The following is a 27,794-nucleotide window of genomic DNA, read 5'->3' on the forward strand; positions in this document are numbered from 1 at the left end:
CCATCCCCCCTTTCCTGATCCTGTTTCTCTCACTCCAGGCGAAGCCCTCAGGAAAGACCCCCCAGGTCAAAACTGCCTCAGCCCCCACCAAGGCGTGCCCCAAGAAAGGGGCTGCCCCAGTACCCCCTGGGAAGGCAGGACCCCCAGCCGCCCAGGCCAGGAGGCAGGAGGAGGACTCGGAGAGCAGCAGCGAGGAGGAGTCAGACAGTAACGGGGACGTGCCAGCAGCTGCACCTCCAGCCCAGGTGAGACCTCACGAGGAAGCAGCTACAGTGCCAGGCCTCCAAGCTTCCGCCACCTACTCCCACGTCAAAACTTGGGTTCAGGGCTAGGTGAAGTAGCAAGACCAGATTTAAGCTCTGCCTCCAGGGACCTTTCCCCAGAGGCTGTCCCCCATGTTTCCTTAGGTAAAACCTCCTGTAAACAACCCCTGCCTCGCGCCAAACCAGGGCCTCCCCAGTAAAAGGTGGCTTTGGTACTCCCATATCTGCCAAGGCCTCCATGATGCACATGGGCCCCACCCGCCCCGTGGGAGGCCAGGCCAGGCCCTCAAGGATGTCCCAGAGAACCAGGAGGGGGCTTTGATGTGGTGTAGGTACCATGAGGCCCTGGGGAGTGGGAGGAAGCCAAATCTCTCACCCTGTCGTCCTATAGGCAGTGGGGCCTGGGGCCTCCTGTTGGTATGTGTATCTCTCAGGGAGAGTTGTTCTTCTAGCTGAGTGGGGAGAGAGAAGGAATGATGACCCAACTTTTATCTGGATGATTTTTCCTCTGTCTGCTTGTAGGAGTGGCTACAACCTATAGTTCAGGGTGACAGACTCCAGGACTCACAGGGCTCAGACATGTGGTGGAAATGGCTTGAGTGGTGCAGGCCTAGTGGAGGTGATAGATGCCAGCTGACATGAAGCCTTGGTGTCAGGAGAGACTGAGGGAGTGGTGGCAACAAGGGGAAACTAGAAAGATGGTCCCTCTCGGCTCCAGCCAATTGTGACCTGATGGACATGTGTGGCTAGATCTTTCATTCCTTAAGGGAAGCTGGGAATCCCTGCTCCAGGCTGAGCTCTAATCCCTCCTAGATTTGTGTTTTCTTCGCAAGTAAACAAGCACCAAGAGGTGTAAATGCTCATAGCACTAACCTCTCTGCCTTCGGTGTAGCAGATCAACTACTGAGCATGCTGTCTTGTTGACAGAGATGAAGGCATGAAAGACGTTGGCCCTGCCCTCAGGGAACTTGTAGACTGTAGGGTGAGACAAGGTGATGGGGTTACTGGAGCTTGTTCTGGTAGTGCTCCTTCTGATGGAGCTGGGAAAATGAGTGTCTGAGAGGGTGGAGGAGGTGATTGAGCTGAGCTTGGAGGAAGACCTGGGGTTCGCTAGACACTAAAGTGGAGACAGGCTCCCCAGGGAGGAGATGGGAGAGTGTGGAAAGGAGGGGGGTTGTGAAGTCAGGTGGGCTCGGCAAAGGCCAGCTGTCCTGCAGGCAGCAGTCACTTCCAGTTGCTTGTTACCAATAATATCTATAGGAGCCTAAATGCCAGAGTGAGACACAAGGGTCCTAGCCATGTTTTGGACCGTGATGCTTTTTGTAAAGTTTTAATCAGGTTATTGTATCAGTCAGGACATCTTAATCTGTAAGAGAAAATAAGAGCTACTTCACAAGAGCTCAGATGGTTCTTAAGAGGGTTGGTTATCTCAGGGCATGAAGTTTCATGGTAGGGCTCCTGCGAAGGTGGTCCCTTCAGCTTAGGATCGTTGGTGACAGATTTCTTCTCTCTCCATGCCTCGTCTGCCTCATTGAAACAGCAGGGCTGCAGCATCTCCTAAAGAGAAAATCCCCCAGTTTACTTCCCCTCCACTTAGCTCCTTGACCAGATCTCAGGCATGTGTTCTACCTGTCCTCGGCCATCCCCTCCCCCCGCAAAAAAAAAAAAAGCCACTCACTGATGCGGGGCCTGCAGTTCCTGAGATTGGCTGGGACAAAAGGGCCACCCTCTCCAAAGCCTGTGGTGGGGGCCGCCAGAACAGAGATAGGGTTGTATTAACAAGGAAGACACGGGGACTTGGCTGTTGCAGTGTGCACTGTAGTTGACCCAGTGGAAAATTGGGAAGTACACGCCCAAATCAGGATCTTCTAGCTTTTCTTGAGAAATTGGAGGCTCCAGGGACTTCACTGGTGGTCTAGTGGCTAAGACTCTGCGCTCCCAATGCTGGGGCCTGGGTTCAACCTGTGGTCAGGGAACTAGATCCCACATGCAGCAACTAAGACCTAGTATAGCCAAATAAATAATGGATTAATTCTGTGCGTGCTAAGTTGCTCAGTCGTGTCCGACTCTGCAACGCTATGGACTGTAGCCCCCAGGCTCCTCTGTCCATGGGATTCTCCAGGCAAGGATACCAGAGTGGGCTCCATGCCCTCCTCCAGCGGACCTTCCCGACCCAAGGATCAAACCCACATCTCTTAAGTCTCCTGCATTGGCAGGTGGGTTCAAGAAGCTGGAGGCCCCAGCAGTGTGGGTCCTGCTTTTCTGAGTAATAAAAATTGGACCTTCACACCAATAGGGAGGTGCAGAGCTGCCCTCTGCCCTGGCCGGGCTCCTCTCCGCCACCAGCACCTTTCAGTTTAGTCCCTGCTCTAGGTCCTCCTCTGGCCTAACTGCCATCACCAGCCAGCCCCCCTTGTTTAGTCTTGGGCTGTTTGGTCAACAGCTGGTTGAACTGCTCTCAGCCGGCTCCTGCTTTTAGCTGGGGATGTGACAGCCAGATGTGAGCTGTGCTGGGGCCTCTGGCTCACCCCTGCCACCTTGTCCTGGGCGGCTGTCACCTCTCATTCAGACGCCTCGCCAGCAGCATGCTAGCCCTCGGGTTTTAGTAGTGCCTGACTCACACATCCCTTTCACGGTTGGAGTCAGCCCTGGAGGAAGGACATTCAGCGTGGAAGCCTATGTTCCCGGTGTCTGTGGGGCATGCTGGCCACCCCGCCACACACACTGTGTGTCAGGGGGTCATGCTATCTTCCTGGGAGAGTGAGATCGTTGCTTGGTGTCTCAGTTGTGCTTCCTCTCAGCTAACGAACACCCCCTTGCCCACCATGTTCATGTCCCCTCAGAAGGAGGGTAGCTCCAAAACTGCCACAAGCAAGACCCTGACTCCAGCATCCCTGGAGAAGAAAGCAGAGGAGTCCTCAACCAGCAGTGATGAGGACCTGCCGTCGAACCAGGTAGCCGGCCCTGTCCCTAAGGGCACTTAGGCTAAGAGCTGGGCAGATGCGCCTGGGAGATGGCAGGAGGAAGCGGCGGTGGGGGCATGGGGAGGGCAGGTCTGTCCCACTTACAGCGCTTCCCCATTTTCTGAGCTCTTTCTTTTTTTTTTTTTTTTTTAACACTTTGATCTCCACAATAACCTGGGAGGCAGGTAGCAGAGCCTGCCAATGGAGGGTCAGAGTTGGCTCCACAGCCCCAAGGCACAGGTACACAGCATGCCACCTGACAGGGAGGGCCTGTTACTACGGGAGGCACATGCTGTGTCAGGAATCAAGGCCCAACAAGCTGGAGTGATCTCCCCAAACTCTTATGACCCATAAGAAGCCCAGGAAGAGGCAGGCACTGGCCCCTGGTTCCATGTGTACCCCACTTCCTGTTGGGACTCTGTCAGAGCCCTGTGGGCCTGGTCCCAGACCTCGCTCAGGGAGCTACGGCCCGTCTCCACATGCTGCCAGCCATCCTCCCCTGGCTCCACCCCTGAGGGTGGAACCAAGCCCCCCATCTCCCCAGCTCCAGAGGCTTGCTGGCGTTCACCTGGCAGGAGTCTGAGTTTCTGTGTGAGCCCTAGGACTTTCCCACAGCCGGCATTGCCCTCTGTCCTCCCCTAGCCCCAAGGTACTAGAAGCTTCTGCCAGGCCCTTCAGAGATGCTGGAGTTCCAACTGTCAGATGAGTGGGGTCTCCCTATCCAGCTCCCCTTAAATATCATATCGTACACTGATTAGTCCATCAGTAGGGCCAGGTGTCATGCACACCCATGGTATTGGGGTGCTCACTGTCTTTCTCTCCTTTAATAGCCTAGATTAGAAGAGTAACTGTGAACAACTCCATCTACCGTTGGCCACTTCCTGAGTGCCAAGGACTATGCTAGTCCCCATGTTTTCATTTGTCTGTTTAATCCCCAGACCAGCCCTATGAGGAAAGGTGCTTCCTTTACTACCATTTTGAGGAGGAAGGAATAAGTCCAGAGAAGTTGGACAAGCTGCCTGGCATCACATGGCTGTCATAAGGGGACAGACCTGCTGTCAGAACCCAGGCTGTCCGTACTCTGCTCGCTCCCTGGCCCTGCCCTGACACTCCCCTCCTGTGGCAGGAAGACAGCGGGGCTCGGGCCCTGCCCTTCTGGGCTCTCCGTGGAGCCTTTTGGAGCCTGCCTCCTCTGTGCAGGATCTAAACAGCTGGGAAGGAGGGGGCCGCTTCTCCCTTCTCTGCGGGGGCGGACTAACACAATTAAAATGAACATCATGCTTAAACTGAACCATTTAATTGGTACGTTGGTCCTCAAGGTTTTGGAGTCCCTGTTAGAAAAGAAAAAGGGAAAAAAATCAGCACTTTGAGCATTCCCCAGAAGGATTCAGGGAAGCCGGCACAGCCCAGGGGAGCTGCAGCCTCCTCCCAGCTTTGGGGTATTTTAGCTCCTTAATCCCCAGCTCTCTAATTATGATTATTATCGTTATTATGCATTTATCAAGCACTTCTCTACTGATGAGTTTCACTGTTTTTATTATTAGCCCATCACTGAGAGTAAGGGATTGATACAGGGTGGTGGGCAGAGCCCCAGGCTGGGAGGCAGAGAGGGGCTGTGGGTCCATTCCCAGGTCCCCTCACTGTGCCTCAGTCTCCCCCGCTGCAGGAGTTGGGCTTACCTCTCAAAGACAGATCAGGGGATGGTCCCTGCGTGGCTTAGCCCTGTTGTGTAGGCATTAATCCCAGGCCAGAGTCTGTGCCAGGGCCTAGGGTAGGTACCAAATTTTAACAGACAAGGCCTTGCCTTTAGAGTTCCAGGTTGAGTTGGAAAGAAAGAAGAGGCCTCTAAGAAGCTGAAATTAAGGTGTTAAAGATCTAAAGTCTAGCATGGCTGGTCCTCGGAGTCCCTGTCTGGTGCTTGAAGGACCAGCTTCCAGCCCTGGCTCTGATACCAGTTTGCTGGTTACCCTGGTTGAGACCACTGGCACTCTGAACCCCTGGGGTGAGACTCCCTGAAGGCTGGTGAACCATGGAGGCTCTGGGCCACATGCCCAGGAGTGGGATTTTTCAGCTCCCTCAGGTGTGGGCCTAGGATGTGCTACCAGCTCCAGACAGTTCTGGGAGAGGCCTCAGAGAAGTACTGCCATCCAGAGCTCGGGTCCCCTCGTGTTCATGTCCCTTGTCCCCGGGGTCAGCAGTCTAGGCCAATCCACTCCCCCACCCCCCGCCCGACTGCCATGACCTGAATGAGGGCACTCTTGTGATGCACTCAGCTGTGACTTCCAGAAGGCCACTGGGTTTGGTCCTACAGGCACTGACCCCTGCAATAGAAAGAGATCCTATGTCTTCCCTCTGGGCCCTCACTGCCCAGCACCTACAGGGGCGGAGTGGAGGTCTAGCCAGGTGTTGAGGCTGCTTCCGCTTCCAGTGAGTCTTTCCTGACCCACCCCAGAAAGAAGGTCCTTGTCACCCCATGTGTATCGTGCTTTGTGGTTTCCAAAGCAGACCAGAAGCTCTTTGGTGAGAGAGCCCAGACTGGGTTACTAAGAGCCCTTCCAGAAGGTGGGAGAGTGAGGCTCACGAATCTCAGGGGCTGGGCCACACGACGAGGTCGTGGCAGAGGTGGGGTCAGAAGTGTGTGCCATGTACCCCACCTTTGAACCTTCCTCTCCCATCCAGGGCTCCGTGGGCCCCGGCCCCCCCGCCCTGCCCCACCCCAGCTCAGAGGCAGGGCAGGCAGCGTGGGCAGGTAGAGCAGGGCGGAGGCTTCTGCTGCAGAGCTGCTTTTAATATCCCAGACGCTATTGTTTGCCTCAGTGGGTTCGCTGCCTCTCTTCGTCCCCGACAATCTGTTCCTCTGTCTTCTCACATATATATAGATCCCCCCTCCCTCAACTGAAAGCCTTCTCCCACTTCCATCCTTCTCTCTTTCATCATGTGGGAAGGAAGTCTCTGGAAGTGGCAGATCAGAGCGGCTGTGGGGGAGGCTGTTTGGCAGGGGTAGGCTGGTCCCAGGCCCGGCAGAGCTTCCCCCTCGGGCAGGCCCCTTTCTGCTTTCCATTTCATGTTGCCTTTCCCGCAGCACCCTGGAGGACGTGGAGTCAGGCCCAGTGGGGTAGGCAGAGACCTGGGTTCCAGACCATGGCCATGGGCAGCTCCCTTCTGCTCTCCTGCTGCCCTCCATCTCCCTGTGGGGTCAGGGGGTGGGGGCAGAACTCAGACCAGGTCAGCTCTCTGGGGACTGGAACGTAGGCTCCCTGGGTGTCCTTCTAGGCGGTGGGCATGTTCACTGGAGCTGTGGTTCCCAGACATCTGCCAAGAGTCCACAAGGAGTGTTACTTTTTTCTCTTTTTTTTCGGTGTCTTACTGGAAAATGCAGAGCATGCCCCAAGCTAGAACAGTGTAGAGTCGCCAGTCACCATCCCAGCTTTGGTAGTTCTGGACTTGTGACCAGTCTTGGTTCATCTACATCTTCACTCTCTTCCCCAACACCACTGTTTTTGTTTTGTTTTGTTTTTAAAGCACAATCACTAAAAAATTGGCCCACCTAGTCAGCGTCCCCATTTCCCCAGTTGCCTTATGACGTTTTCTGTATCTGGTCAAACAGGAATCTAGGTAAGGGCCACCAGCTACATTGGGTCCCTTTGGTCTTAGTTGGTTTTCCCTGAGCAGTTTACTTGTTGAAGGTCCTGGGCCCCTGTAATTTGGGCCACGTTCCTGTGTCCTGGCAGGAGGCAGCATCAGAGTCCTGGGCATGGGGGCAACTAGACTGTGAGCAGCCCCCTAGCGACCCGTCAGGCAGCTGGCGGGGCATTGCTCAGAGCACCCCACACAGCGGGTGTGTGTCTCTGAAGTCAGCGAGGGGAAGGAGGCTGACCTCCACATTCTGGGCCTAACTCGGCTTCAGTTAGGCTGTGTGACCTTGGGCAACTCTCCCTCCCCTCGGGACTTGTGGTTTTCCCATCTGTATGATGGAGCTGATACTGTTGATCTCAGGGGTTCCTCTGAGGGTCGGGTGGGCTCCTGTGAGCTCTGAGGAGCTGTGCAGTGTCTTGGTGGGTGCCTGGGCTGGGAGTGAGCTGGCAGAGCCTTGGGAGCTCTCTGGAACCCTTGTCTTGTAACACCCTCCCCTACCCACCTTCCCTTTCCCCTGGCCAAGCTGTTAATCACTGGGGGGGTGTGTTTTGTTTTTGTTTTTCAAGGTGATTAAAACCCCTCTGATTTTTGTCGACCCTAATCGTAGTCCAGCTAGCCCAGCTGCTACCCCCACCCAAGCGCAGGCTACAGGCACCCCAAGGAAGGCTCAGGCCTTGGAGAGCACAGCCAGGAGCTCCTCTGAGAGCGAGGACGAGGACGTGATCCCCGCTACACAGTGCCCGACTCCTGGTGAGCACGGGCCACCCTGCAGGGCTGACTCCCTGGCTGCAGCTGCCAGACGTGTGCACACACACATCCATTGAGGTGCCAAAGGGAGAAGACACTGGCTGAGTCTCAGCAAGTAGTTGGTCTGGAGGGGCTTAGGGCAAGGTTTTGACCCTATGTTGGCTCATCCCCATGAGGATCTGGCTTGAGCAATAACTGTGCCAGGGCCTCTCTGTGCGGGTTCCAAAAGGTAGAACCCAGACTAGACACTGCATTGACCAGGTTTGTAGTTCAGGAGGAGCCTTGTAACAGCTGGCTGACTAAACTTGGAGAGGGCTGCAGGGTAGTGAGCCTCTCATTCCTGGTGGCATGTGAAGGAGATCAAGTAATCCCTAAACAGAGAGGTGTAGGGAGGAATTCCTGGAGACAGGACCAGATCTGGATTTTCTTTTGACTTTTGACAATCTGTGATTCTGACAGTGATAGCAAGAAAATGGGTAATTATTATCATTGTTGTTACCAGAACACTTTTTGATGATATTAATACCTGATCTTGGCGGGTTTATTAAGAAATGCAGATTAGCACAAAAGAAAAAGCATCACTTGTAATCCCATTGTCCAGAATAATCACTGTTAACATTTTACAGACATTAACTTTACAAAAACCAAAGGTACAGTGTGTATTTTTAGTGAGACCATACTGTACATATGCTCAGTAATCTTGACGTGTTGTGACGTTCCATAGTCACAGCGTGATCCCCACTGGCTACAGAGTGGTCACCTGGGAATCCTGCAATTTTTTCAGCCCAGTGTCGAGTTGGAGGAAGCTAAGGGTTTTATTTGGGGTGCTGGGCTGTTACAAACAGTGCTGCAGTGAACCCATGTGATTGAGCCTCTGCATATGACCACGGCTTTTCTAAGAGAGAGGGTTTTAAATGCGCAGAGTCGTGTTTGGCTCCAGTGCTCTGCCTGTCATTCAGGAGGAGCAGCTTAGCCAGCGAGGGGGACTGCAGGTGGGGAGGGGCTGAGGAAGAGGCCTGGGGTGTTGCCCACAGCTGCCGTCTCATCTCCTTATAAAACATGGAGACAGAGGCCGCTCCTGCCTGGAAGGCTTGGGAGGGGGTTTAAGGGGCTTCTACCACATGGGCCCTGGGCACTGCACAAGGTTCCCAGGATGGGCTGATAGAGCGGGTTTTGCTGCTTGGGGGAGGCCACAGGGCTTCTGTGCCCTGACATACCCCTCCCCCTCCATCTCAGCCACTAGGACCAGCGTGGTGACTGTGCCCACAGCACCTCCAAAGGCGGCCCTCAGAGCCAGTGTGGTGGGGGCTCCCAGCAGTGAGGACACAAGTCAGGGGTCTGAAGGCAAGAAGCAGGAGGCCTCAGCCACTCAGGTACCTGGTGGGCAAGGGGGCGCTGCCGGGCCAGTGGGCTGAGGGGCCCCTCCTCAACACCACTTCCCCTCAGGGTTGCTGGGTGGCACTGTAGTTGCTCTTACCCACCCTGTGGAAGCCAGGGCCTTTCCTGGCCTGGCCATAGCCCTGATCCGTGCCCCCGAAGGTCAGGAAGCATCCTCTGGCACGTGGCCCGCTGGGCAGAACCAGCACGACTCCAGCAGCTTCTCCAATACCAGGCTTTTGATTTGATTCTTCTCTCACGTTTGCCGTGAACAAAAGTTGCCCTTTGTTAATGTTCATCATAGTGACCAGTAACGTTCTTCCTAGCCTTCACTATTTTCAGTGCATTTTTATTTCTTTGGTCCTTGCTGGAACCTAAAAGCCAAGCAGGGAAGAGTTAATGGCTCATTGTTCAAAGGATGGAGCTGAGCACCACGCCCTCAGCAAGAGGGTCAAGACGCGTCCATGATCAGGCAGGGTCAGAACCCAGGGCTCCTAGATCCTAGTTCATTGTTTCTGGGGCCCATTGCTCGTGGGGCCATAGCCGTTTGTTTTTCCAAGCCCTTGCACCCACCCCCTCTTTTCCTGAGATGGCAGGAGCGAGAGCTGGATAGGCCAAAGCAGGACTTGGGCACCTCCACTCATTGGGGCTCATCACGACCTCTAACCCAAAAAGAGCTTCCTGGGAGCTTGGTTGCTGAGTGGGTGGCTGGGTTGTGGTCACTGCGCCCACCAACCTGCATCCATTTGGCCTTTCAGCCAGCAGATGGTGCTGAGCATCTGTCCATGTTGGAAACGGGGGGTACAGCAGGAAGAAGACAGGGAGGGGCCCTGCCCTCATGGAATTCCCAGGGCGGGGGACAGCCATTAAGCAAGGAGACCAAGAGTTAAAGTACTCACCAACTGGTGGGTGCTTTGAAGGGAGCAGTATCGATGTAAGCGAGAAACAGTGGGATGACTTGCCTTAGAAAGGATAGGCCGGGCTGGCCTCTCAGAGGAGGCGATGCTGGGGCTGGAGAAGCAGCCAGGCCTGGGCAAGCTGAGGAGCCCTCCAGGCAGGGAGACCCAGGCACAGAAGCCTCTGGGGGAGCACTTGGGGGTATGAGAGCTGGGAGAAGGTGGGGGAGCAGGGGCAGAGGGGCCAGGCTTCACGGCCCATGGTGAGGGCTGAAGGGGGCCTGGGGGTTTTGGCGAGGGATCACACCCAGTCCTCGTTCTGTTCTCTCCTTGGCTGCTGGCAGATGTGGGAAACAGAAGCAGCCCCAGGGAGCCTGTTGAGGAGTCTGCTGCAGCTGCTGGTCTAGAGGCTCAGACTCTGGTGGGGCGTCAGGGGGCCTGAGCCCCGCCCCTTCCCTGGGCTGGGAGCTGTCTGTGGATCCTTTGAGAAGGATACTATTAGCTTACTTTCTGTCCAGTCAGTGGTAGTACCCCTTCAACCACCCCTCAGCCCTCCACTCCACCTCCAGGTTCCTCTGGCAGCTACAGGTCCCCTCCTACTCCAGCCAGGCAGGATGTGACCAGGGTGTGGCCTAGATGGCATGCCAAGAACCTGGGAGCCCCAGGCCAGGCTCTCACCCACCCATGCAGTCTTAGGCTGAGGCCAGCCCCTGGGTCTTGAGTCTGGGCCCATCCTCTTTCTGGGGGCCCTGGGCAGGGTCCTGTCTGCATGGAGCCAGGCTGGCTCCTCACCTTTGCCTTTCACAGGTGACCAAGAGGAACCTCCCACTGACGCAGGCTGCCCTGAAGGTTCTTGCCCAGAAAGCCAGTGAGGCCCAGCCTCCTGCTGCCAAGACCCCGTCTTCAAGTGGGGTGAGCTGGGGAGTTGGGGGCCAGGCCTCACCCCGGAGGGGATAGTGTTCAGAGGCACAGGAGGTAGAAGGCAGGGTGCAGGCAGGGGCCCAAGTCCCAGCGCTGGCATTTAGCTACCCCGTGACCTCGGCATGCTCATTTACCCTCCCAGGCTTCTACTATGCATGCCCCCCCACCAAAACTTTCTTTTTGAGGAATCTTAGTTCCTCAACCAGGGATTGAACCCAGGCCCTCAGCAGTGAAATCCTGGAGTGCTAATCACTGCCAGGGAGTCTCCAACTGCCCATCCTAGAGAGTGGTGGGAGAATTAAATGGGGCCTGTTTGCAAAGCCTCTAGTGGTGCCTGGCCCTTCCCTGGGGTATTCAGTAAGCACCAGATCTTATTTTCCCTTTCCATTCTCTCTCCTTTCCCCAAATCAGACTGACAGTGCTGTGGGAACTCTCTCCACGGTGAGTCCCCAGAGCACCCCTACCCAGGTCAGAATGGCCAACAAGCTCAGAAAGCCTGAGGTTCCTGCAGCTCAGCGGGCCACAGCTACTCCCTCGGGGCACCCCACACCCAAGGCTCCTGCAACCTCAGATGACAGCAATAGCAGCTCTTCGGGAAGCGAGGACGAAGCCAAGGGGTCCCAGGCGGCCCCGTCAGCCCACAGGCCAGGTGAGGCTCCTGGGAGGGAAATGCTGGAGGGCCTGGTGGAGCCCTGGGCTCAGATCTCTGCTCTGTAGCTGCCCATGTTCTATGACTTTGACCTAGGCATCTCATGCAGGACCTCGGTTTACCCAGCTATACAATCCCATGACCAAATTGGTCCACATGACATGAACAACCTTTTTACTTGACTGCTTGGCCATGCCCAACCTTTTGGGATCAGGCTTCCCTAACTGATCCCCAGATTCCCAGGACCATACCTCTCTTGGGGATTAGAAGGTTTGGGCATGCAGGTGTCTCACTGGAAATGCTGCGAATAGCAATAGATCATGGAAGGGATCAATGAGGGGCAATGATGCCTTAGATCAGAGGGTGAGGCACGTAAACAGGGACAGCCCACCTCGGGGCCCTCTGCTCCCAGAGCGCTCTGGCCTGTCCAGCGGGCAGAAGAAACCTGGGGTTCCTAACAGTTACCTGTGCTTCTCCCGTAGGCTCAGCCCCCTCCAGGAGGGAGACCTTGGTGGAAGAGACCACAACAGAGTCCAGTGACGATGAGGTGGTGGCACCTTCCCAGGTAACTGCAAGGGAAGGGGCTGGCGGTCTCAGGAGCCTTGAGGTGGGAGCCCCAGGCCAGGCTCTCACCCACCATGCAGTTGTAGACTGAGGCCATGCCCTGGGTCATAGGTCTGGGACCAGGCCCGTCCTCTTTCCAGGGGCCCTGGGCAGGGTCCCGTCTGCACAGCTCCTCTCCTGAGGTCCCACTTCAGCATAAAGCTGTGAGAAGCAGACTCTTGGAGTCTATAGAAAGGGTTTACCTTGATTTTAGGTGATTTCCGGATAAAAACATTCTCTAACAGATAACAGATGGGATTTCTTTTAAGGTTATCATCTTTATGTGGCAAGTGCTAGTGCTTTTCCGTTTGCATTAGTAATAAGTTTCCTTTTTAAATGAGGCTGTTTAAAATACGTATTCATTATAGTAGTGCAGGAGGTGCGCACACAGGGCCGATGTGCCCGCCGCCCAGCTGGCCTGAGGGTCCCGGGGCTGATCCCCTCCAGTGGGCCACTGGCCTGAGGGTCCCGGGGCTGATCCCCTCCAGTGGGCCATGCACTGCTGGGCTTCTTCACACTGGGCTTCTTCAGTCTCTCCTCTCAGGTTTTGTGACTCCTGGGCTGACTCCAGCTGGTTCCAAGACTTCAAAGGCCACTCCCAAACCAGACACCAGCCCCTCTGTTTCCTCTACTCCGGCCACCAGAGATGCCGCAGAAGGCAATCAGGAAGTGGAGCCCCAGCAAGCAGCAGGCACCATGTCCCCTAAAACAGGTGAGTCAAGGGCCGCAGGAAGGACACAGCAGGATGTGGAAGAACAAGGCAAGGAGCCCCTTTGCCTCCCTCAGGCGCAGTCCCACCAACATGGTCCTGTCTGCCAGCAGGGCCTCCCCAAGTGAGGTCTGGTACCGCTACACCAGGCCTGGAGGTGCTTGTCAAAAGTGCAGGGGCCTGTGCCCTAGAGTCTGGCTCCTGTAGTCTAGAGCCGCCCGGAGGTCGGGTTATCCAGCCCTGAGGGATGCTGGTGCACCCTGTAGGCTGCTCCCTACCTTAGAGGAAGTGCACCTGGACTTTCAGGGTAGGCCTTGGCACTCTCTAGCTGTTCCTATTGACTTTTCTTCTTAACAAGTGGGCTCCTGGTACAGGGTGTAGGTACCTGGGATAGCTCAGACAGAAGATGGGGTCACGTTTGAAGAAGTCTTCTGCACATGGTGAAGACCCCGGGCAAAGGACTGACATGCTCTGAAGCCTCAGACAAGCCCATGGCGACTCTGGACCTCGGTGCCTTAACCTTACAGGGCAGGGGTTTGTGGGTCCATTGGTGGCACATACAGAACATGGCACATGTAGAGAAAGCCACGTGGTATTTGGAGGGCAGACTCGAGTGCTCAGGTCACCTGGCCTAGGGTGTCAGCCACTGCTGACTGTGCCAGCACTCTGGGACTGGTGTCTCAGAGGGTCTGCCTGGGCCAGCTCTCAAGGTTCCCTGGCCTTGGCATTCTAAGGTGTGTGGTAGACAGGAGGCAGAGAAGTTGGTTGCTGAGGCACCCTGTGCTCTTCTTGGCTCCCTTCTCTAGCTGACTCCTGTTCTTGCCACGAAGCACCAGAGGACTGAAGGGGGCCTCCCTCTGCCCTGGGAGCCCCCTCTGCCTACCTCCTCAGCCCCCGGGGCTCTGGAGCCAGAGCTGCTGCAGGTCCCACTGCACTCTGAAGGGAACAGCTTTATTCTCCCCGCATGGAGCCAGGGCCAAGCTCCCAGCACCTCCCAGAGCCCAGGGTCTCGCCACTCTTGTGCTGTGAGACCCCAAAGGGACCTGCGAAGCTGGGGCAGTGCCGGGACATATGCTCAGCTCCCAGTCCTGGGGCCTCTAGCTGCAGCTTGCCCAGTGCTGGGTCAGCAAGAAGAGTCATTGCTCATTTTCTTCCCCAGTGTTCTCTTTGTGAGAGGCGGGTGTGACAAGGAGACATTTTAGAGGGGGCTGTGGAAGGTTTTTTTCACACGTGTAGTCAGCACACAATTATCAAAGGAGAGCAGAGGCGTGGAAAATTCTAAACAAAGGCTGCAGCAGAAGTCGCTCTGGCAGGCAGTAAACCTGCTTCGTCAGCCGCCGTGTGCGTATTCCCTGCACCCCCCACCCCCAGGCCAAGCCACCTGGACCCCTGACCATAGAGGGCTGCAGGTCCCCAGCGTACAAGTGGGCATAGGTTGGATGGCCACATGACCTTGGCTTTTTTTTTTAATGCATCTGTGGTTTAGAACAGTGAGGGGATTTGTTGTTCATCCAATGCCTCATTTTATACAGTTTGGTTTTCAGACCCAGGGCCCAGGCATCCTGTCTTCCTGCCCTGGGCTCCTGACTGGAAGGTGCCATCTATCCTGTCCCATAGATTCTTTGATTTGATGGTGGATTACAAGCCCTTTGGAGAAGGAAATAGCAACCCACTCCAGTATTCTTGCCTGGAGAACTCCATGGACAGAGAAGCCTGGTGGGCTACAGTCCGTGGGGTCTCAGAGTTGGACACAACTTAGCAACTAATACTACGAGCCCTTTGATTAACATGCTGGAGTTAATTTCCATCCCCAGCCTGAACTTGAGTTTTCAGTGTGAGGAGACATGAAAAGAGCTCTAAGAAGCAGGAGGAGAGGTGTGGGCAGGGGACCCAGCGGGTTCCCATGGTCCCATCTGTACTGCATCAGAGAAGGTCAGGTCTATGCTGGACCCCTTTGGCTTTCATGCCACCAGAGGTCTAGTCCCCAGTTCTCGCAGGTCCATAACCCCAGGTCCTCTCTCCATAGGCAGAAAAGAGGCTGGTGCCACACCTCAGAAGCCCGGGAAGGGGCCTGGGAGTACCCCGGCCTCCATGCTGGCGCTGCAGAGCAACATCACCCAGCGCCTCCTGAGCGAGCCCTGGCCCCTGAGTGAGGCGCAGGTGCAGGCCTCGGTGGCAAAAGTGCTCACGGAGCTGCTGGAGCAGGAGAGGAAGAAGGCCGTGGAGACCGCCAAGGAAGGCAACCGGAAGGGCCGCCTGGGCCATAAGCGGAAGCTGTCCGAAGACCAGACAGCCCCCAAGGCCCCCAAGAGCAAGAAAAAGAAGCAGTTGGCAGCTGCAGATAGTGGGGAGCATGTGGTCTCCTCAGAAAAGGCGCCCAGGACTGTCAAAGGGAAATCCAAGAAGGACAGAGCAAGTGGTGACGCCAAGGAGAAGAAGGAGAAGGAGTCTCCCGGCTCTCAGGGGGCCAAGGAGAAGCCAGTAGGGGAGCTGGGGACTCCGAAGAGTGACGGGGGAGACCACGGCAACCTTAAGATCAAGAAAGAGAAGAAGAAATCTGACAAGAGTAAGTGCCTGCTGTAGCCCAGAGCACACTTCCCCAGTCCTGCTGAGGGCTGCAGTCACCACTCGGGTGGTGGCCCTCAGCCAGCACAGAGAGGGCTGAGAATGTCCTGTCCGTCTTGGGAACAGGATGGGCAAAGCCAGAACCAGGTCCTGGAGCAGCGGAGCCACCACCACCAGGACGGCGCTCACAGCTCCAGGGCATGTTCCGCTCGAAGAGCCCTGCCCTCCCCCACGGCGGCCACAGCCACGTGCACTGGCAGCCGAGGCTCCTGGGGTCCAGGCTCCTGGATAGCAGCTGCCCCTTGCTGCATTCTGTGCTGGAGTCCTCGTGCAGCCGGGCCACGTTTAACCCCCACCCCAGCCCTGTCTGATGGGTGGTCACTCATTCCCATTTTACAGGTTGAAAGTGTCTTTTTAAAATCAATGTGTAGAAATTTTACAAAGTGAGTTAAAATGGTAACAGTCCAGGGCTTCCATGGGGGCAGAAATCATAAGACTTGTGCTTCGATAGCTCCCCAGGGTGTGGGGCATGGAGAGGAGAGAGCTGTTCTAGGGCCCCTGGAGACCTGCCCTGTCTGCCCACTTTGACCCCAACCCTTGAGATTAACATCTGTTGTTTAGCAATTTTACTTTCTTCCCTTAGAAAAAAAAGACAAGGAGAAAAAGGAAAAGAAGAAGAAAACAAAAAAGGCCTCCACCAAAGACCCTGGCTCACCATCACAGAAGAAAAAGAAGAGAAAGGTAGAGTGAGTCCCAAGGAGTCCTGGGCTAGAAAAGGGGACCCAGACCCAGCCCCCAGGTGGACATGATCCGCCCCAGCTCCGGATGTCAGGGTAGGGGATAGGGTAAGCCAGAGCCAGTCCCTGTGCCCCTACCATTCTCAGGGGCCCGAGCAGGAGCTTGTGTATCGTGAGACACTAGAGAAGAGCTAGGAGGTGGGTGCCACCCTGAGGGGCCCAAGGTCTGTGCACGTGGGAGCCGTGGAGCGGCCCTGTCTTGCCTGTGAGGTAGGAGGCTGTTATGACAAGTGAAAAAAGGAGAAGCCTCCCTGGGGCCGGGAGACCAGCTAGGCTGTTGCAGGTTTCTGGGTGAGAGAATAGGTTCCCTTGGATGTGTGTTCCCCAGCTGGCGGGGTATCCCCACGGCAGAAACACGGCCTGCCTCGTACATGTCAAGGGCTGACCGCCTGACCCGGGGCCCTCAGCTCCTCAAACCCAGATGCAGTTCTCAGCAGGGCCACAGCCGCGGTCAGAAAATCAGAGCGTCTGCTGCTGCAGAGTCCTGGGCTCCATCCTCCAGGGCTTGGGGGGCATCCTCCACACCCTCAGGATCTGTGTGTCCCCAGTATCTGTTCTGGGGGAGCCACAGAGCCTCGGGAAGGAACTATCATAGCCCCTCCTGGTGGGGGTGGCATGGGTGGGGAGACACTTCAGGTCCAACAGCATCTCCTGCTTCTCTCTTCACAGAAGAAGACGGCAGAGCAGACTGTCTGAGGGACGCTGGGTGGCAGGTACACTCCTGGCCTGGGGACCCCTGCTGACCCTTGGCTCGCTGGGGAGGGCAGGTGGTCAGCTCCAGCAACCACTGTGGTCCTCAGGAGCGAGGCTGGGCCTCAGGGTTGGGCCTGAGGGGAAGGGGTTTTAGAGAAAGAGGGTTCAGTTCCTCAAGGGCAGTGGGTGATGCCAGGAATCAGAGCTGCAGAGTCAGAAAGATCCAGGAGAGTCCAGACAGTGACCACCGCTGAGTTGCCCAGGTCGGGGGAGGTGGGGGTTGCTGGGATGTGGTAGCGGAGGGGCACACTGGCATGCTTCCTCCTTGTACATGAGGGTAAGGCTTGAGGTTGGGGACAGCTCAGTCTCTCCTTTGCCACTGTCACTCCTTTTCTTTCTAATTTTGTAATTCGAGGGCCTTTCCTCATGGGAAGGAACATGTTTTACTCAAAACAAGCCATTCTGATGGCTCTGTGCTTCCCAGGTGGTAGTGAAGGGGTGGAGTGCTCCGCCTAGCTGAGCGAGCCCCAGCCTGCTGTAAACAGGGTGATACAGGACTGGGCAGGTGGTGAGGCTTCAATGAAGCTAAGCTCTGAAGCCCTCGTCCCAGTTCCTGGGACACAGCACCACCAGGTATCCACCATGGTTAGTTAATGCTCCTCTCCTGCACGGGGAGAGCTTTTGATTTGATTTTGTTCTCCTTGGTGGAGAAAAGGTTGGGGAAGTCTTATATCTCCTTCTCCCAGGGATTTCTTAGCCAAGTGGTGGCCAGCCCCACGCTTCTTCCCTCTGCCCAGCGAGGGTGGGAATTGAATTTTTAACTTCCCCTCCCTCCCCAGAAGATGATGGCCAGCTGCAATGTCCATGCCGGCCAAACCAGCGAGCCCTGAAGAGAGGCTGGTCTGAGGAGGAAGAAGCCTGCCTGGCTCCATGACGTCTGCTCACTGAATTCTCTCCAACGCAGGATGCCTCGGACGGATGGACATGTACAGTATATATATATTTTTTTAAGTGACCTGCCCCTCCCTTCTCAGCTCCAACATGCCTAGAGGCCTCAAGACGTTCTGCCTCTGCTCTGTAGACCCAGTGAGGCTCAGTCTGCGGCTCCTTCGGGCCCTGGTCTCTGACTGATGCTGAGGCTTTGTCCTCCTTTTGTCAGTTTTTCCCTGTTTTGTTTGTATGGGTTGTTTTTTTTTTTTGTAAGAACTCAGAAAATAAAAGACTTGAAGGAAAGGTGCAAGTTCCCAGTGCCTCTGGGCAAACGCTCTACAATTGATTGATTCTTGGAAGGGAGAGTCTGACTGACACTGGGAGATGAACAGACCTCATCTGCTCAGGATTTATTCTTGACGGTGTATCAAGACTCTGGGATACTGTGCTGAGTGACACCCTGTCTGCCAAAGGAGGAGACTCAGTGAAGGGCCCTGATGGGGTATGGAAGGCTATCTAAGCTAAGGGGGAGCTTGGGCACGGTCAGGCTAGGTTACAAAGGTTCTGCTATGATGAAGGCAAGAAGTGGAGGCACTCAAAAGATGTGTCAGGGTGACATCCACAGGAGTTGGTGATGGCGGTGATGGTGGGGAGCCCACTTCCCTGGTCCCAGAGCAGTGTGAAGCACCTCTGGTCGTGAAGGTCCAAGGCTTTTAGCCTTCTGCTGGAGACAGCGAGAGTCCGTGCAGAAACAGCACTAAGCCTGGGGGTTCTGGGAGAGTCAGGGTGACAGCCAACTGTACCCTTAACTGGGGGCCCTTGGGCAAGGACCCCCTCCCAGGTCGCCTCTCTTCCTCTAAGTGTGTTGGCTAGAACAGAGGCTGCAGAGCATTTTCCTGTTGGGTTCCTTTGACCCCTAGGAAGTCTTCAGACTTAGAAATGGAGAGATTTCAATAAACTTTTTCATTTAGGGCTCCTCTTGGAAAGTCCAGAAATGTGACCACAGGGGCCTGTGCTCCTCCTGGCAACAAGCGGCTGGGGCTGCACAGCGGCCACCTCTTAAGTAGGACATTGGCCCCCAGTTCCACAGCCCCCACTCCCTGGTGGTCCCGACACAAGGGCCTGCGTGTTGCCATCTGTCATTACACTTGTACTGTTCTTAGTATAGAAATGAAAACGGGGACAGGAGAAGCTGGACCCAGAAGAGCTGGTGCTTAAAGAATTATGGGTAAGAGCCTGTTTCTTCTTCTTGGAAGTAAAGTATTCCTGTGTGTGAAACATGGAGAAGTGGTCTGTGTCCAAACACTGCAGCCCCCAAGCCCGGCATCTGTGTGTGGGCTCCCCAGGCTGTGACCTCCCTCCTCGACCACAGGATTCAAGGTCTTCAGTTCACCCCCTTGGGGTAGACAGACCATGCCCAACAGAACAGCTGAGAGCCGGGAGTGTTCTACTCACTACCTTTTATTCTCACAGGAGCCGTGGCCATAGGGCTGATGACAAGCTTGGCTGTGCAGAGGGAACTGGGGGGTGGCAGGAAGTGAGGGGAGGGGCTGCAGTTTGGGGAGGCTGGTTCTTCCTGGGTGTATGATGCTGGGGACAGGGAAGGGGTGGCTCATGCCCCCAGTTAAAGGGCTGGAAAGCTGAAGCCTGGACGGGAGGGGACAGCAGAGGTGTCTGTCGTGGGACTTGGGACAGTGCCGTCCCTTCTCCCTGCACCTGCCCACCACTTCATGGGCCTCGATCTTGGAGTTCCATGTCAGCCTGCTGTGGTGTCAGCAGTGGGGGTCAGCCACACTCATGGTCCATGTCCGTGGACCTTGCATTCCTGCTAGTGGATGGGAGTTTGGGCAGCAAGTGTACTGCTAATCTATGCCGTTCTGATATGATTGTTGTGTCCAAGGATGATGGAGAGGCAGAGTCTCATAGAATGAGGTGCAGGGTGGGAGACAGCAAGGGGAGGGGTGTGTAAGGAAAGGAGGGGGCTGGGGCAGGGAGGGAAGCTGTGGCCTTGCAGGCGTCTTGCAGGGTGCTGGCGTCTGCGTCTGCTGAGCTCACAGGGCAACTGCAGGGAGGGAAGCAGCAGGTTAGGACTAGAGTCACTTGTCCCTGCCCCCTCCCAGCATCCTGTGGCCTCAGAGCAGTCAAGAGCCCTTCACTCTCCACTGCCTCCTGCTTGGATACAAGAATTGACCGCCATGGCCCCAGAACCCCCAGCCCTGGTCCTCATCTGTGAGAAGGAAGTTGGAGAATGGCCTGGGGTCATCATCCACAGGCGAGCTGGCCCCTCTGGGGATAAGCTGCTGGGGACCAGATGCCCTGCAAGGGTGCTTACCTGACTGAAATCCTGCTTACACCTCCAGTCCAGATGATGGATACTCCATCTCCATTGGGTCTGCAAAGGAACAGAGAATCCACTCGTTAGCTGCAGTCCGGCCTGCTGTGCCCACTGGCAAGGGGCCTGGGTGGGCTGGTTCTTCCCAACCTTGCCACAAGCCTGGTGCTTGGTAGAACAGATGTGAATGGAAGGACGCTTGTTGGATGGCTGCAAGCAGCAGTGAGATGTGGCTGGGGAACTGAATGAGCGAGGCCAAGGAGGGGGTGATGAAATCAGGTGGGTGGACCTGGAGGGCCCTGGATGCACGCATGGATGGGTAGAGTGGAAGGGTTGGAGGACAAATGAATTAAGTAGATGAGTGTGGACATAAGGAGAGAAATAACAGTACACAAATAAATAAGGAATGCACAGTGGGTGGATGCATGGCTGAGTGGCTGCTCCCCGGAGAGGGCACCTTGCCTGTCCTAGTGTGTGCTGGGGGGACAACCTGCCCTTCAGCCTTTCTGATCCTTCCTGCTCCTGGCATAGCGGCCACTGCTTACCACTGCAGTTATAGCGCCCGCGGCTCCTGGTGTGGGGGACCTCGGTGCCGTTGGGGAAGACGCACCAGCAGTAGCCGATGCTCCCATAGCACTGGAGCGGCATATAGTTGCCGTTCTCGTCGCAGTTGGGCTTGAACACGCCCGGGTGGATGGCAGGGATGCGGCTGACCTCTTCCTGGCACTGGGTCAGTACTGAAGCGACAGGCACGGTGAACACAGTGAGTGAGCGGGCTCTGGGCTGGGGTCTCAGCAGAACCAGAGGTCCACATACCACTGTGGTGTGCCTAATGCCTTCTGTCCAAGTGGCTGCACTTGCTCTACCAATTGCACAGATGGAGAAACAGGCCTGGACCAACCAGGTCCAGGAGCAGAGAGGAAGTGAATGGCTGTGTTGCTAATTCATCCCAGATCATGATGATTTCTTCTGACAGTCAGTACCTACTAGAGTTTAGAATTGCACCTATGATTCTGATTTCTAGAGAAAAGCAGTAGACTCCTTGCCAAGTCTGAGCTCCCATTACTGGCGGTATCCAAGTAGAAATGGGGGTTACCATGTGGTGAGGCTGTTATAGAGGGTATTTGAACATTAGCTGGAAGTTGGTCAAGATAACATGCAAGGTGCCCTCTCTGAATCCATGATGGAGAATCCTGGGGTTCAGGAAGGGTGGGCCCTTGATCTTCCACCTCTGAAACTGAAGCCCAGAGGGAAGAGACTTGCTCAAAGTCACATATCCAATTAGCACCAGGATGAGAACAGAGCACCCATAACGGCTTTCAGGCTGAAAACCCTGTTACACATTGCCCATGAGATGGAAGAACCCCAAGGCCCTCTTATCTAGCAGCCGTGGCTGTGTGACCTGGGAGAGGTCCCTTGAAAGGGTGGGAATCATGAGCCCAGCCCTCTTCTGGGAGCCTGCAGGATGCAGTGCTGGGTGAGGAAGATCATTGCTACGACTCCTGCGAGGTTTTGGGTGGTTTTTGCTCCAGGCCTCCTTGTGCAGTTCCATCCTCCACAAGGGAGGTCACCTCCTGAAGGGACAGGATGGGGGCTGGGGGCAGATGAGCCCAGAAGAACAGGCAGGAGAAACAGGAGTGAGAGCTGAGAGGCTGGGAGAGCTCTGTGCTTGGATCAGGGAGCACCCAAGGCCCTATCCCTGAGGGAGCTCCCAGAAACCCCGCCTCCCCAAGATTCACGTTCCCTTTACCTTTTGGTGGAACCTCAAAGGGCTTCTCCTCCAGTGAGTTCTTGCTCATTTCAAACAAGAGCCACTGATGCAGCCAGTTCTCAAAGAGCTAATGGAGATAAAGGCAAAGGGTCAGGGTTAGTAGCCCACTCCCACCCTATTGACTATGCCCCTGGGAACAGAGACATGGAGGGCCAGCGGGGACCTGGTTCCCCCTTAGACACCCCACAGGGTTTCGTCAAGGTGGTTCCTCTAGTTCAAGCATTCTCCCACGGTGGGAGCTTCTTAAGTGCTGGGAAGCCGCCTCCAGCTTCCTCCGGCTTCCCTGCTCACGCCCCTCGTCCCAGGGCTGCTTTAGACAGGGAGGCAGGGTACCAGTGCTGACCTTCCAGTCCAAGCCGTCCATGGAGTCCTTAAGGTGTTTCAGGTTTTCTGGCAGGCTCCCCTTCAGCTGCGGGTACACCTTCAGGGGGTCCGCCTTCTACAGGGTAGCAAAGCAGGAAGGAAGGTTAAAAAGCTTCCAGGCAGGCTAGGTTTAATGTACAGCTCATGTTGCCCTGATCTTTGGTTCTGAGGTGTGGAGCCCAGACCTCAGCACACTGGAGCTAATGCGGAAGGGGATGTGTTAAAGTAATCCAGGGGCCCAGCTACAACACCCTGGGGCTGGGAGTCGGAAGACCCAGTTCCAGGCCCAGTTCTACCAACAGTCCTCAGTCTTCTGATCTTTGCAGACTCTTACTCATCTTCTAGGTCTCACCTCCTTCCAAGGGAACCCTCGACTTCATCCCAACACTCCCGCCCCAGCTAAGTCAGATCCTTGGCCTCTTTCTCTCAAAGCCCCCTGCACATCCCTCATCACCTGGTCACTTGTCTGTCTCCCATGCTAGCCTGAGATCTCCATGGACTAGGAACTGATCTGACTGCTCCCCACTGTGGCTCCAGAGCCTTGCACAGTGCCTGGTGCTGAGTAGACATGCAGTAAAAATTTGGGAAGGAATAAAACAGGCATCTTCAGCAAGTCACTTCCAGACTCTGGGCCCTAGTTTCTCCACCTCAAACAAAAAAGTGGGGAGCAGTGGGGCTGAACTTCATAGAACATTAAGGGCCACATTTGTGTTGCTTCACTAATCTGCGGAGCCCACGTTGAACGTCTGCTGTGAGCCGGGCCAGGGGCCTGTGGGGATGGGGTGGGAGGTGGGGGCTGCCTGGCCGGGCTCCACTCACCAGGAGCAGGTGCATCACGTGGTCCTGTGTCATGTTGCCGTACTTGGTGGCGTTCTTCATGGGCTGTGGAAGGAAGGAAGGGAGGAGGAGTCCCCAGCGCTGGCACCTGGGGGTGGGGCCCAGAGCAGAGCCAGCAGCTGGGGTCGGGGTGAGAGTCTGGATTCCCAGATGTTCAACAAGTCCATCTCTACCACCTCCCACTGTGAGAGCTTGAGCAGGTTGTTATCTTCCTGTCTCAATATCCTGTTCCTCTACTCTGCTTACGCTTTCCTGCCCAAGGCTTTGTGGACAGGAGATACTTTTGTGAACAGAAACATCATCTATATATCAAGGGCTCTGAAAATAGGAGGGACTGTGAGATGCTCTGGGAAATGAGAAGCATTTTATAATTTGTGGAGGGCTAGGCCTTCCTCCAGAGAGGGCCCCAAGAGGCTCTTTCCTTCTTCACCCCTAGAATTCCTGTTCCTCCCCCAAACAGCCAGGACCGCCTCTCCAGCTGTGCTTTTCCTGAGCCAGGTGTCATCCCCTGTCCCTTGACACTTGCCCTCTATCCAGGTAGGGTAAGCTTCCCTCTCCTACTGCCCTGGGGTTGGCCTTACCTCCGGGCCTGCCATGGGCAGCGCCCGCATCAGCATGGGAGTGGCCATCCGCATCTGGCTCAAAGGCTTGGCAGCTGTGGGGGCAGAAGGCACAGCATGAGTGTGGCCCCAGTGCCCAGGGAAGAGGGTACTCAGACCCAGGGACCGAGAGCTCAGACCCAGATGAGGGGCTGGAATTCCAGACCAGAGGGCGAGGACAGTGGGCCCAGCTGGGGCAGGAATGAGGGTTCTTTGAGGTGAGGGGCAGGGGGTTTGTCGGGACAGAGGCAGGGCACGCACGCTTGGGAAGCTTCATGCGCAGGTTCTCCAGCTGCAGGTTCTGGGAGGTGACCGTCAGCTTGTCCAGCCGGCCCTGCTGCTGGTACAGGAAGTAGGCAGTGGTGGCCTGGCCAGCCAGGAGCAGAGCCACCAAGACAGAAAAGCCCGTGTACAGGGCTCCACGACTGCACTTGCTGTGGGGGGAGGAGGGGGACATAGGTTAGAGGAGAGTCCACAGAAGTGGCTGTCCCGGGGACTGGCTGGGAATGGGGGAATGTGCCCCCACAGTTCCAGCCCTTGCCCTCAGCTGCCCCTAACAAATACACGCTTTAAGCACAAATAAGTGCCTATGAACTTACAGCTTGATGATATTCCCCTGACCCCCTACCTCCACCACTGCTGCCCCTATAGCCCTCCCAGGCAGAAATCGTGGAGCTGCCCCTGTGTGGGGAAGAGCCAAGAACAAGGGCCTTGTCTTCTCGAGGGAACCAGCAAGGACAGCTGAGGAAACCCCAGGAAGACCCTGCTGCCTAGTAATTCATGACATCACAAACATGGCTCAGTCTCATTGCCTCTCTGCTCGCCAATCCTCTGTGATTTCTGGACCCAAGGCCCAGTCCAGGGATTACTCTGAAAGGAGAATGTAAAAATCCTGTGTGGAGAAGAGGGGAAAACAAATCCTACTTTTTGGTCTTCCCAAGGAAAAGGGGTGGCCTGGCCTCTGATGTAGTGAAAAGTCCACCCACGCTTGGGTCTTCCTGAGTTCAAGCTCTATAACCTCACCTTTTCAGCAACCCCATTCCCAAGTTGAGTCCCAGCTGTTCCTCCCACCTTCTTTTCTCTGAACCTCAGTTTCTCATAAGGTCTAAGATTCTAGAAAGTCATAATAAAGATGAGACCCTGTAACCTGGATTGCAATCCTGGTTCTGTCATTCCCTTAGCTCAGGGAACAGGGGCAAGTCACTCAACCTCTCTTAGTAACTTGAGGTAAGAGTATCTACTCAAAGGGTTGTTATATAAAATGAGATCAGGATAAAGCTCTTGACTCCATACCTAGCACACAGTTAGCAGTCTGTAACACTGAGCACTAATCTCAAGGGAGTTAATGATTAACTTTAGCATCTGGTTTCCTTCCTCTTCACGCATCTTGATGGCCTGTCTCTTGGTTCTGGATGAGTGCCAGCTCTTGTCACTTCCTCCTTTCTACTGCCTCTTTCTTGAATAAATAACTGGCCAAAGTCAGGAGCCAACCAGAACTAGGGGGAATCATGGTACAAGTGTTGCCAGGCAGAAGTGTTCACAAAAGGGTCCAAAACAGGCCAGGACAGTTTTTAGAAGCAGTGATTGAACTGAGGGAAAACCAGACAAGGATTTGACAAGGGGGCACCCTTTCTGCTCACTGAGCCCACGATGGCTCTGCAACTCACTGGGTGGCCTGTGCTCAGAGGCAACCCATTTCCCCTCCCTGCAAATTATGCCTCTAGAAGGGGGTCGGATGGTAGACAAATTCAAATTTTAATATCAGACTAGTCCTGGGTTCAAATTCTGGCTCCAGGATTCACTAGCTGCAATCACTTTGGTAACTCACTTGTTAATAGGAGTCTCAATTTTTTCTTATGTAAAAATGGAAATAATAAAAGTACCCAACTTAAAGTTAGTAAAAGAATTATGATTGAGTTTAGCATTTAGTTATATGCCCACCACAAAACTAATCATACTAATATCTAAAAGGGACTGAGGATTGGTAACAAGTATACAGTGAATAGGAACTATTATCATAACCACTGTCATTATTATTGCTGCTGCTACTACTGAGACCCAGAGAGAAACTGTGATTCATACAAGTCATACACGACAGTTGCAGAACCTTGACCAGAATCCAGCCTTCACAAGAGTTGGCCCTCCTAGCCACGGGATTCCCCAAGGTTTTCACAGCCCAGGCACTAATGGTCTGTCTCTAGTTACATGTCCCACAGAATGAAGTTCCTCATGACATCTCTGAGAGTCTCTCCCAAACCCCTTTCTGCCTGGCAACTGCTGACATCACAACAAGTCCCTGTAATATGCAAATTACCTGGGATCGGGGGCAGGGACATTGGGGTAGCTGTATTCTAATCATTCCCCATTTTTTTTCAGGGAAACAGATGGATAAGGATCTGGGAAAGGGTCCTCTGGATGGCTGTGCTGGCCCCTTACTGCAAGGGAGAGGGGCATGGGCAGGGCACCACCCACATCAACCCACAGCCCCTTCTGGAAATTTAGCCAGAGCCCCACACCTCACCCTTTTTTGACCCTCCTCCAACATCTCTCATTCCCTCCTGTGATAGCAAACATCTTCATCTACTCTACAGACACCTGCAACTATAATTCCCTCGATATAAACACATATACCAACTTATGATAACTAGGAGGAAACTCCTCAATGATGAGCTGCTTCTGCCATTCTCTCTTAGAAAATCTGCTTCTCCATCTAGGATCCATAATATTTTCAAAATTCTAATCTAGGGCTTGGCCCAGCTTCAAGGGACTCTGGGAAGCTCCTGATACTGTGGGAAACTGTAGGGAATGAGTACAGAGCTCTCTGATTTTCAGAAGAGAAGTATGTGATGCAAAGAAAGTTAAAACCCCTGCCCTAGAGGAACGCGCTCATTTTACAGGCAGGAGAACTGAAGCCAGATGGCCAGAGACTTGCCCCAGACCACCCAGTTAGTGCTGGCGTCAGAGCCCAAGTTCACGCCTCATCTGTCTCGAGGTCTAGTGCTCCTTCTGTAGCCCTGTGCACGTACGTCTGTGCAGCCCAAGATTTGGCTGCTCTCTCCTACTGCTCACACATACCTCTCCTGGGCTCTGGGGCGCTGGCCCAGCATGGGCAGCTGCTCATGGTTGGAGATGAGGTCACGCTGGTCTTCCATGCTTCTGACCTCTGGTCTTTCCCCTCCTGCTGCTGCTGCTGCTGCTGCCTGCGTATCTGGGATGCTGAGCCCCGTGCTCACCTCTTGAAGTTGGGGCTGAGGAGGAATCTGATTCGTCCACAGGAGGCCACTCCGCCCACCCGGTACAAGTGGAAGTGAAAGCCACAAAGCTGGAAATACCCTCACTTCAGCAAGTTGCCTTTAATGGGACAGGATGAGTAGGGGGAGCCCCCACCGAGGCAGGTGAAAAGGCCAGCATGTTTCCATTGGCTGCCCAGGGCCCTCGTCACTTGTTTCTGGGCAGACCTGTGGATTCATAAGGCTCCTTGGAGGTTTCAAGAAATGGGCAAATGTTCACTCCCTAGATAGGAAATCACTTTGAAGCAAAAAAAAAAAAAAAAAAGCCAAAAATTCTTTTTGTCTCCTCTCTCACCTGTAGATGAGTGGGTACATAAAGGGGCTGCCCCCCTTTTATGAACTTAGACAAATCCTTTCCTTCTCTCAGGGCCTCAGTTATGTCATCTCAAAGCCAGGGGAGGAAAGCTGGATTCAGTGTTCTCTCTGCACTCTGCTAATACAAGCATTTTATGAATTTGAGTCCCTGGTTCTAAGGCTCTGGTACTAATATTTGCCAGCACTTACCCAGCCCTCCTTTGAGCTGGCACTGTGCTAATCATTTTGCATGCTTTGTTTCATTTCATCTTTACAGTGACCTTTTGAGGGCTGTTTTATTTTATTATCTCCATTTATGGATAGAGACACTGAGATTTTGAGAGGCTACATGTTTGCCCAGAATCATGCATCATATCTTGATTTTAACCATTCCACCCTTCTGCTTCGTAATGCTCAAATTATATCATTCAAATTCATGACAGTGGAGGCCTCTACAGGGAGGGAAGGAAGAGGGTCTGGGAAAGGCTACCCAGGGGAGGTTTAACTGTTGGCATGGTTTCATTTCTCACTATCTGTATCTTATAGACCATACTTGTTT

At 54.7% G+C, this 27,794-nt stretch overlaps 2 protein-coding genes across 10 annotated transcripts in view; one reads left to right on the top strand and one right to left on the bottom strand.

Moving 5' to 3' along the window:
- The window catches only part of TCOF1 (treacle ribosome biogenesis factor 1), a 38,601-nt gene extending 20,549 nt beyond the window's left edge, over positions 1 to 18,052 (top strand). For 3 of the 7 annotated variants that reach the window (XM_027970400.3, XM_060415908.1, XM_060415911.1), the window contains 12 exons: positions 39 to 245; positions 3,107 to 3,217; positions 7,429 to 7,612; positions 8,846 to 8,982; positions 10,690 to 10,794; positions 11,215 to 11,452; positions 11,935 to 12,017; positions 12,587 to 12,767; positions 14,791 to 15,330; positions 15,973 to 16,070; positions 16,796 to 16,839; positions 17,659 to 18,052. In XM_027970400.3, coding sequence (XP_027826201.1) covers positions 39 to 245; positions 3,107 to 3,217; positions 7,429 to 7,612; positions 8,846 to 8,982; positions 10,690 to 10,794; positions 11,215 to 11,452; positions 11,935 to 12,017; positions 12,587 to 12,767; positions 14,791 to 15,330; positions 15,973 to 16,070; positions 16,796 to 16,822 — 1,911 coding nt within the window. In that variant the 3' untranslated portion in view covers positions 16,823 to 16,839; positions 17,659 to 18,052. The remainder of the gene's footprint in view (positions 1 to 38; positions 246 to 3,106; positions 3,218 to 7,428; positions 7,613 to 8,845; positions 8,983 to 10,689; positions 10,795 to 11,214; positions 11,453 to 11,934; positions 12,018 to 12,586; positions 12,768 to 14,790; positions 15,331 to 15,972; positions 16,071 to 16,795; positions 16,840 to 17,658) is intronic. The other 4 variants (XM_027970404.3, XM_060415910.1, XM_027970402.3 and 1 more) reach the window with 3 other exon arrangements.
- A 1,140-nt stretch (positions 18,053 to 19,192) lies between these two features.
- Positions 19,193 to 26,981, bottom strand: CD74 (CD74 molecule). 3 transcript variants are annotated; one of them, XM_012178802.4, is made up of 9 exons: positions 26,727 to 26,981; positions 23,913 to 24,085; positions 23,634 to 23,707; positions 23,035 to 23,097; positions 22,196 to 22,291; positions 21,832 to 21,919; positions 20,627 to 20,818; positions 20,082 to 20,141; positions 19,193 to 19,811 (listed from the first exon to the last, which is right to left on the bottom strand). In XM_012178802.4, exons 1-8 carry the CDS (start codon positions 26,801 to 26,803, stop codon positions 20,098 to 20,100), a joined length of 807 nt encoding a protein of 268 aa, XP_012034192.1. In that variant the 5' UTR covers positions 26,804 to 26,981; the 3' UTR covers positions 19,193 to 19,811; positions 20,082 to 20,097. The 3 variants fall into 3 exon arrangements, with proteins under 3 accessions (XP_012034192.1, XP_042106922.1, XP_060271903.1); XM_042250988.1 differs by lacking the exon at positions 20,627 to 20,818; XM_060415920.1 differs by having other exon boundaries at positions 19,193 to 21,919.
- Positions 26,982 to 27,794: the final 813 nt, after the last annotated feature.

The sequence above is a fragment of the Ovis aries genome, chromosome 5 (genome assembly GCF_016772045.2).
Source record: "Ovis aries strain OAR_USU_Benz2616 breed Rambouillet chromosome 5, ARS-UI_Ramb_v3.0, whole genome shotgun sequence".
Classification (NCBI taxonomy): Eukaryota; Metazoa; Chordata; class Mammalia; order Artiodactyla; family Bovidae; genus Ovis; species Ovis aries.

Bases quoted from the DNA above. Each gene is read 5' to 3' on its own strand.
- CD74 (XM_060415920.1), bottom strand. From the start codon at position 26,803: ATGGAAGACCAGCGTGACCTCATCTCCAACCATGAGCAGCTGCCCATG. The intron at 23,708-23,912 runs GTGCGTGCCCTG...CTGCCCCCACAG, and splicing joins GCGCATGAAGCTTCCCAAGC to CTGCCAAGCCTTTGAGCCAG. The intron at 22,292-23,034 runs GTGAGTGGAGCC...GCTACCCTGTAG, and splicing joins ACGTGATGCACCTGCTCCTG to AAGGCGGACCCCCTGAAGGT.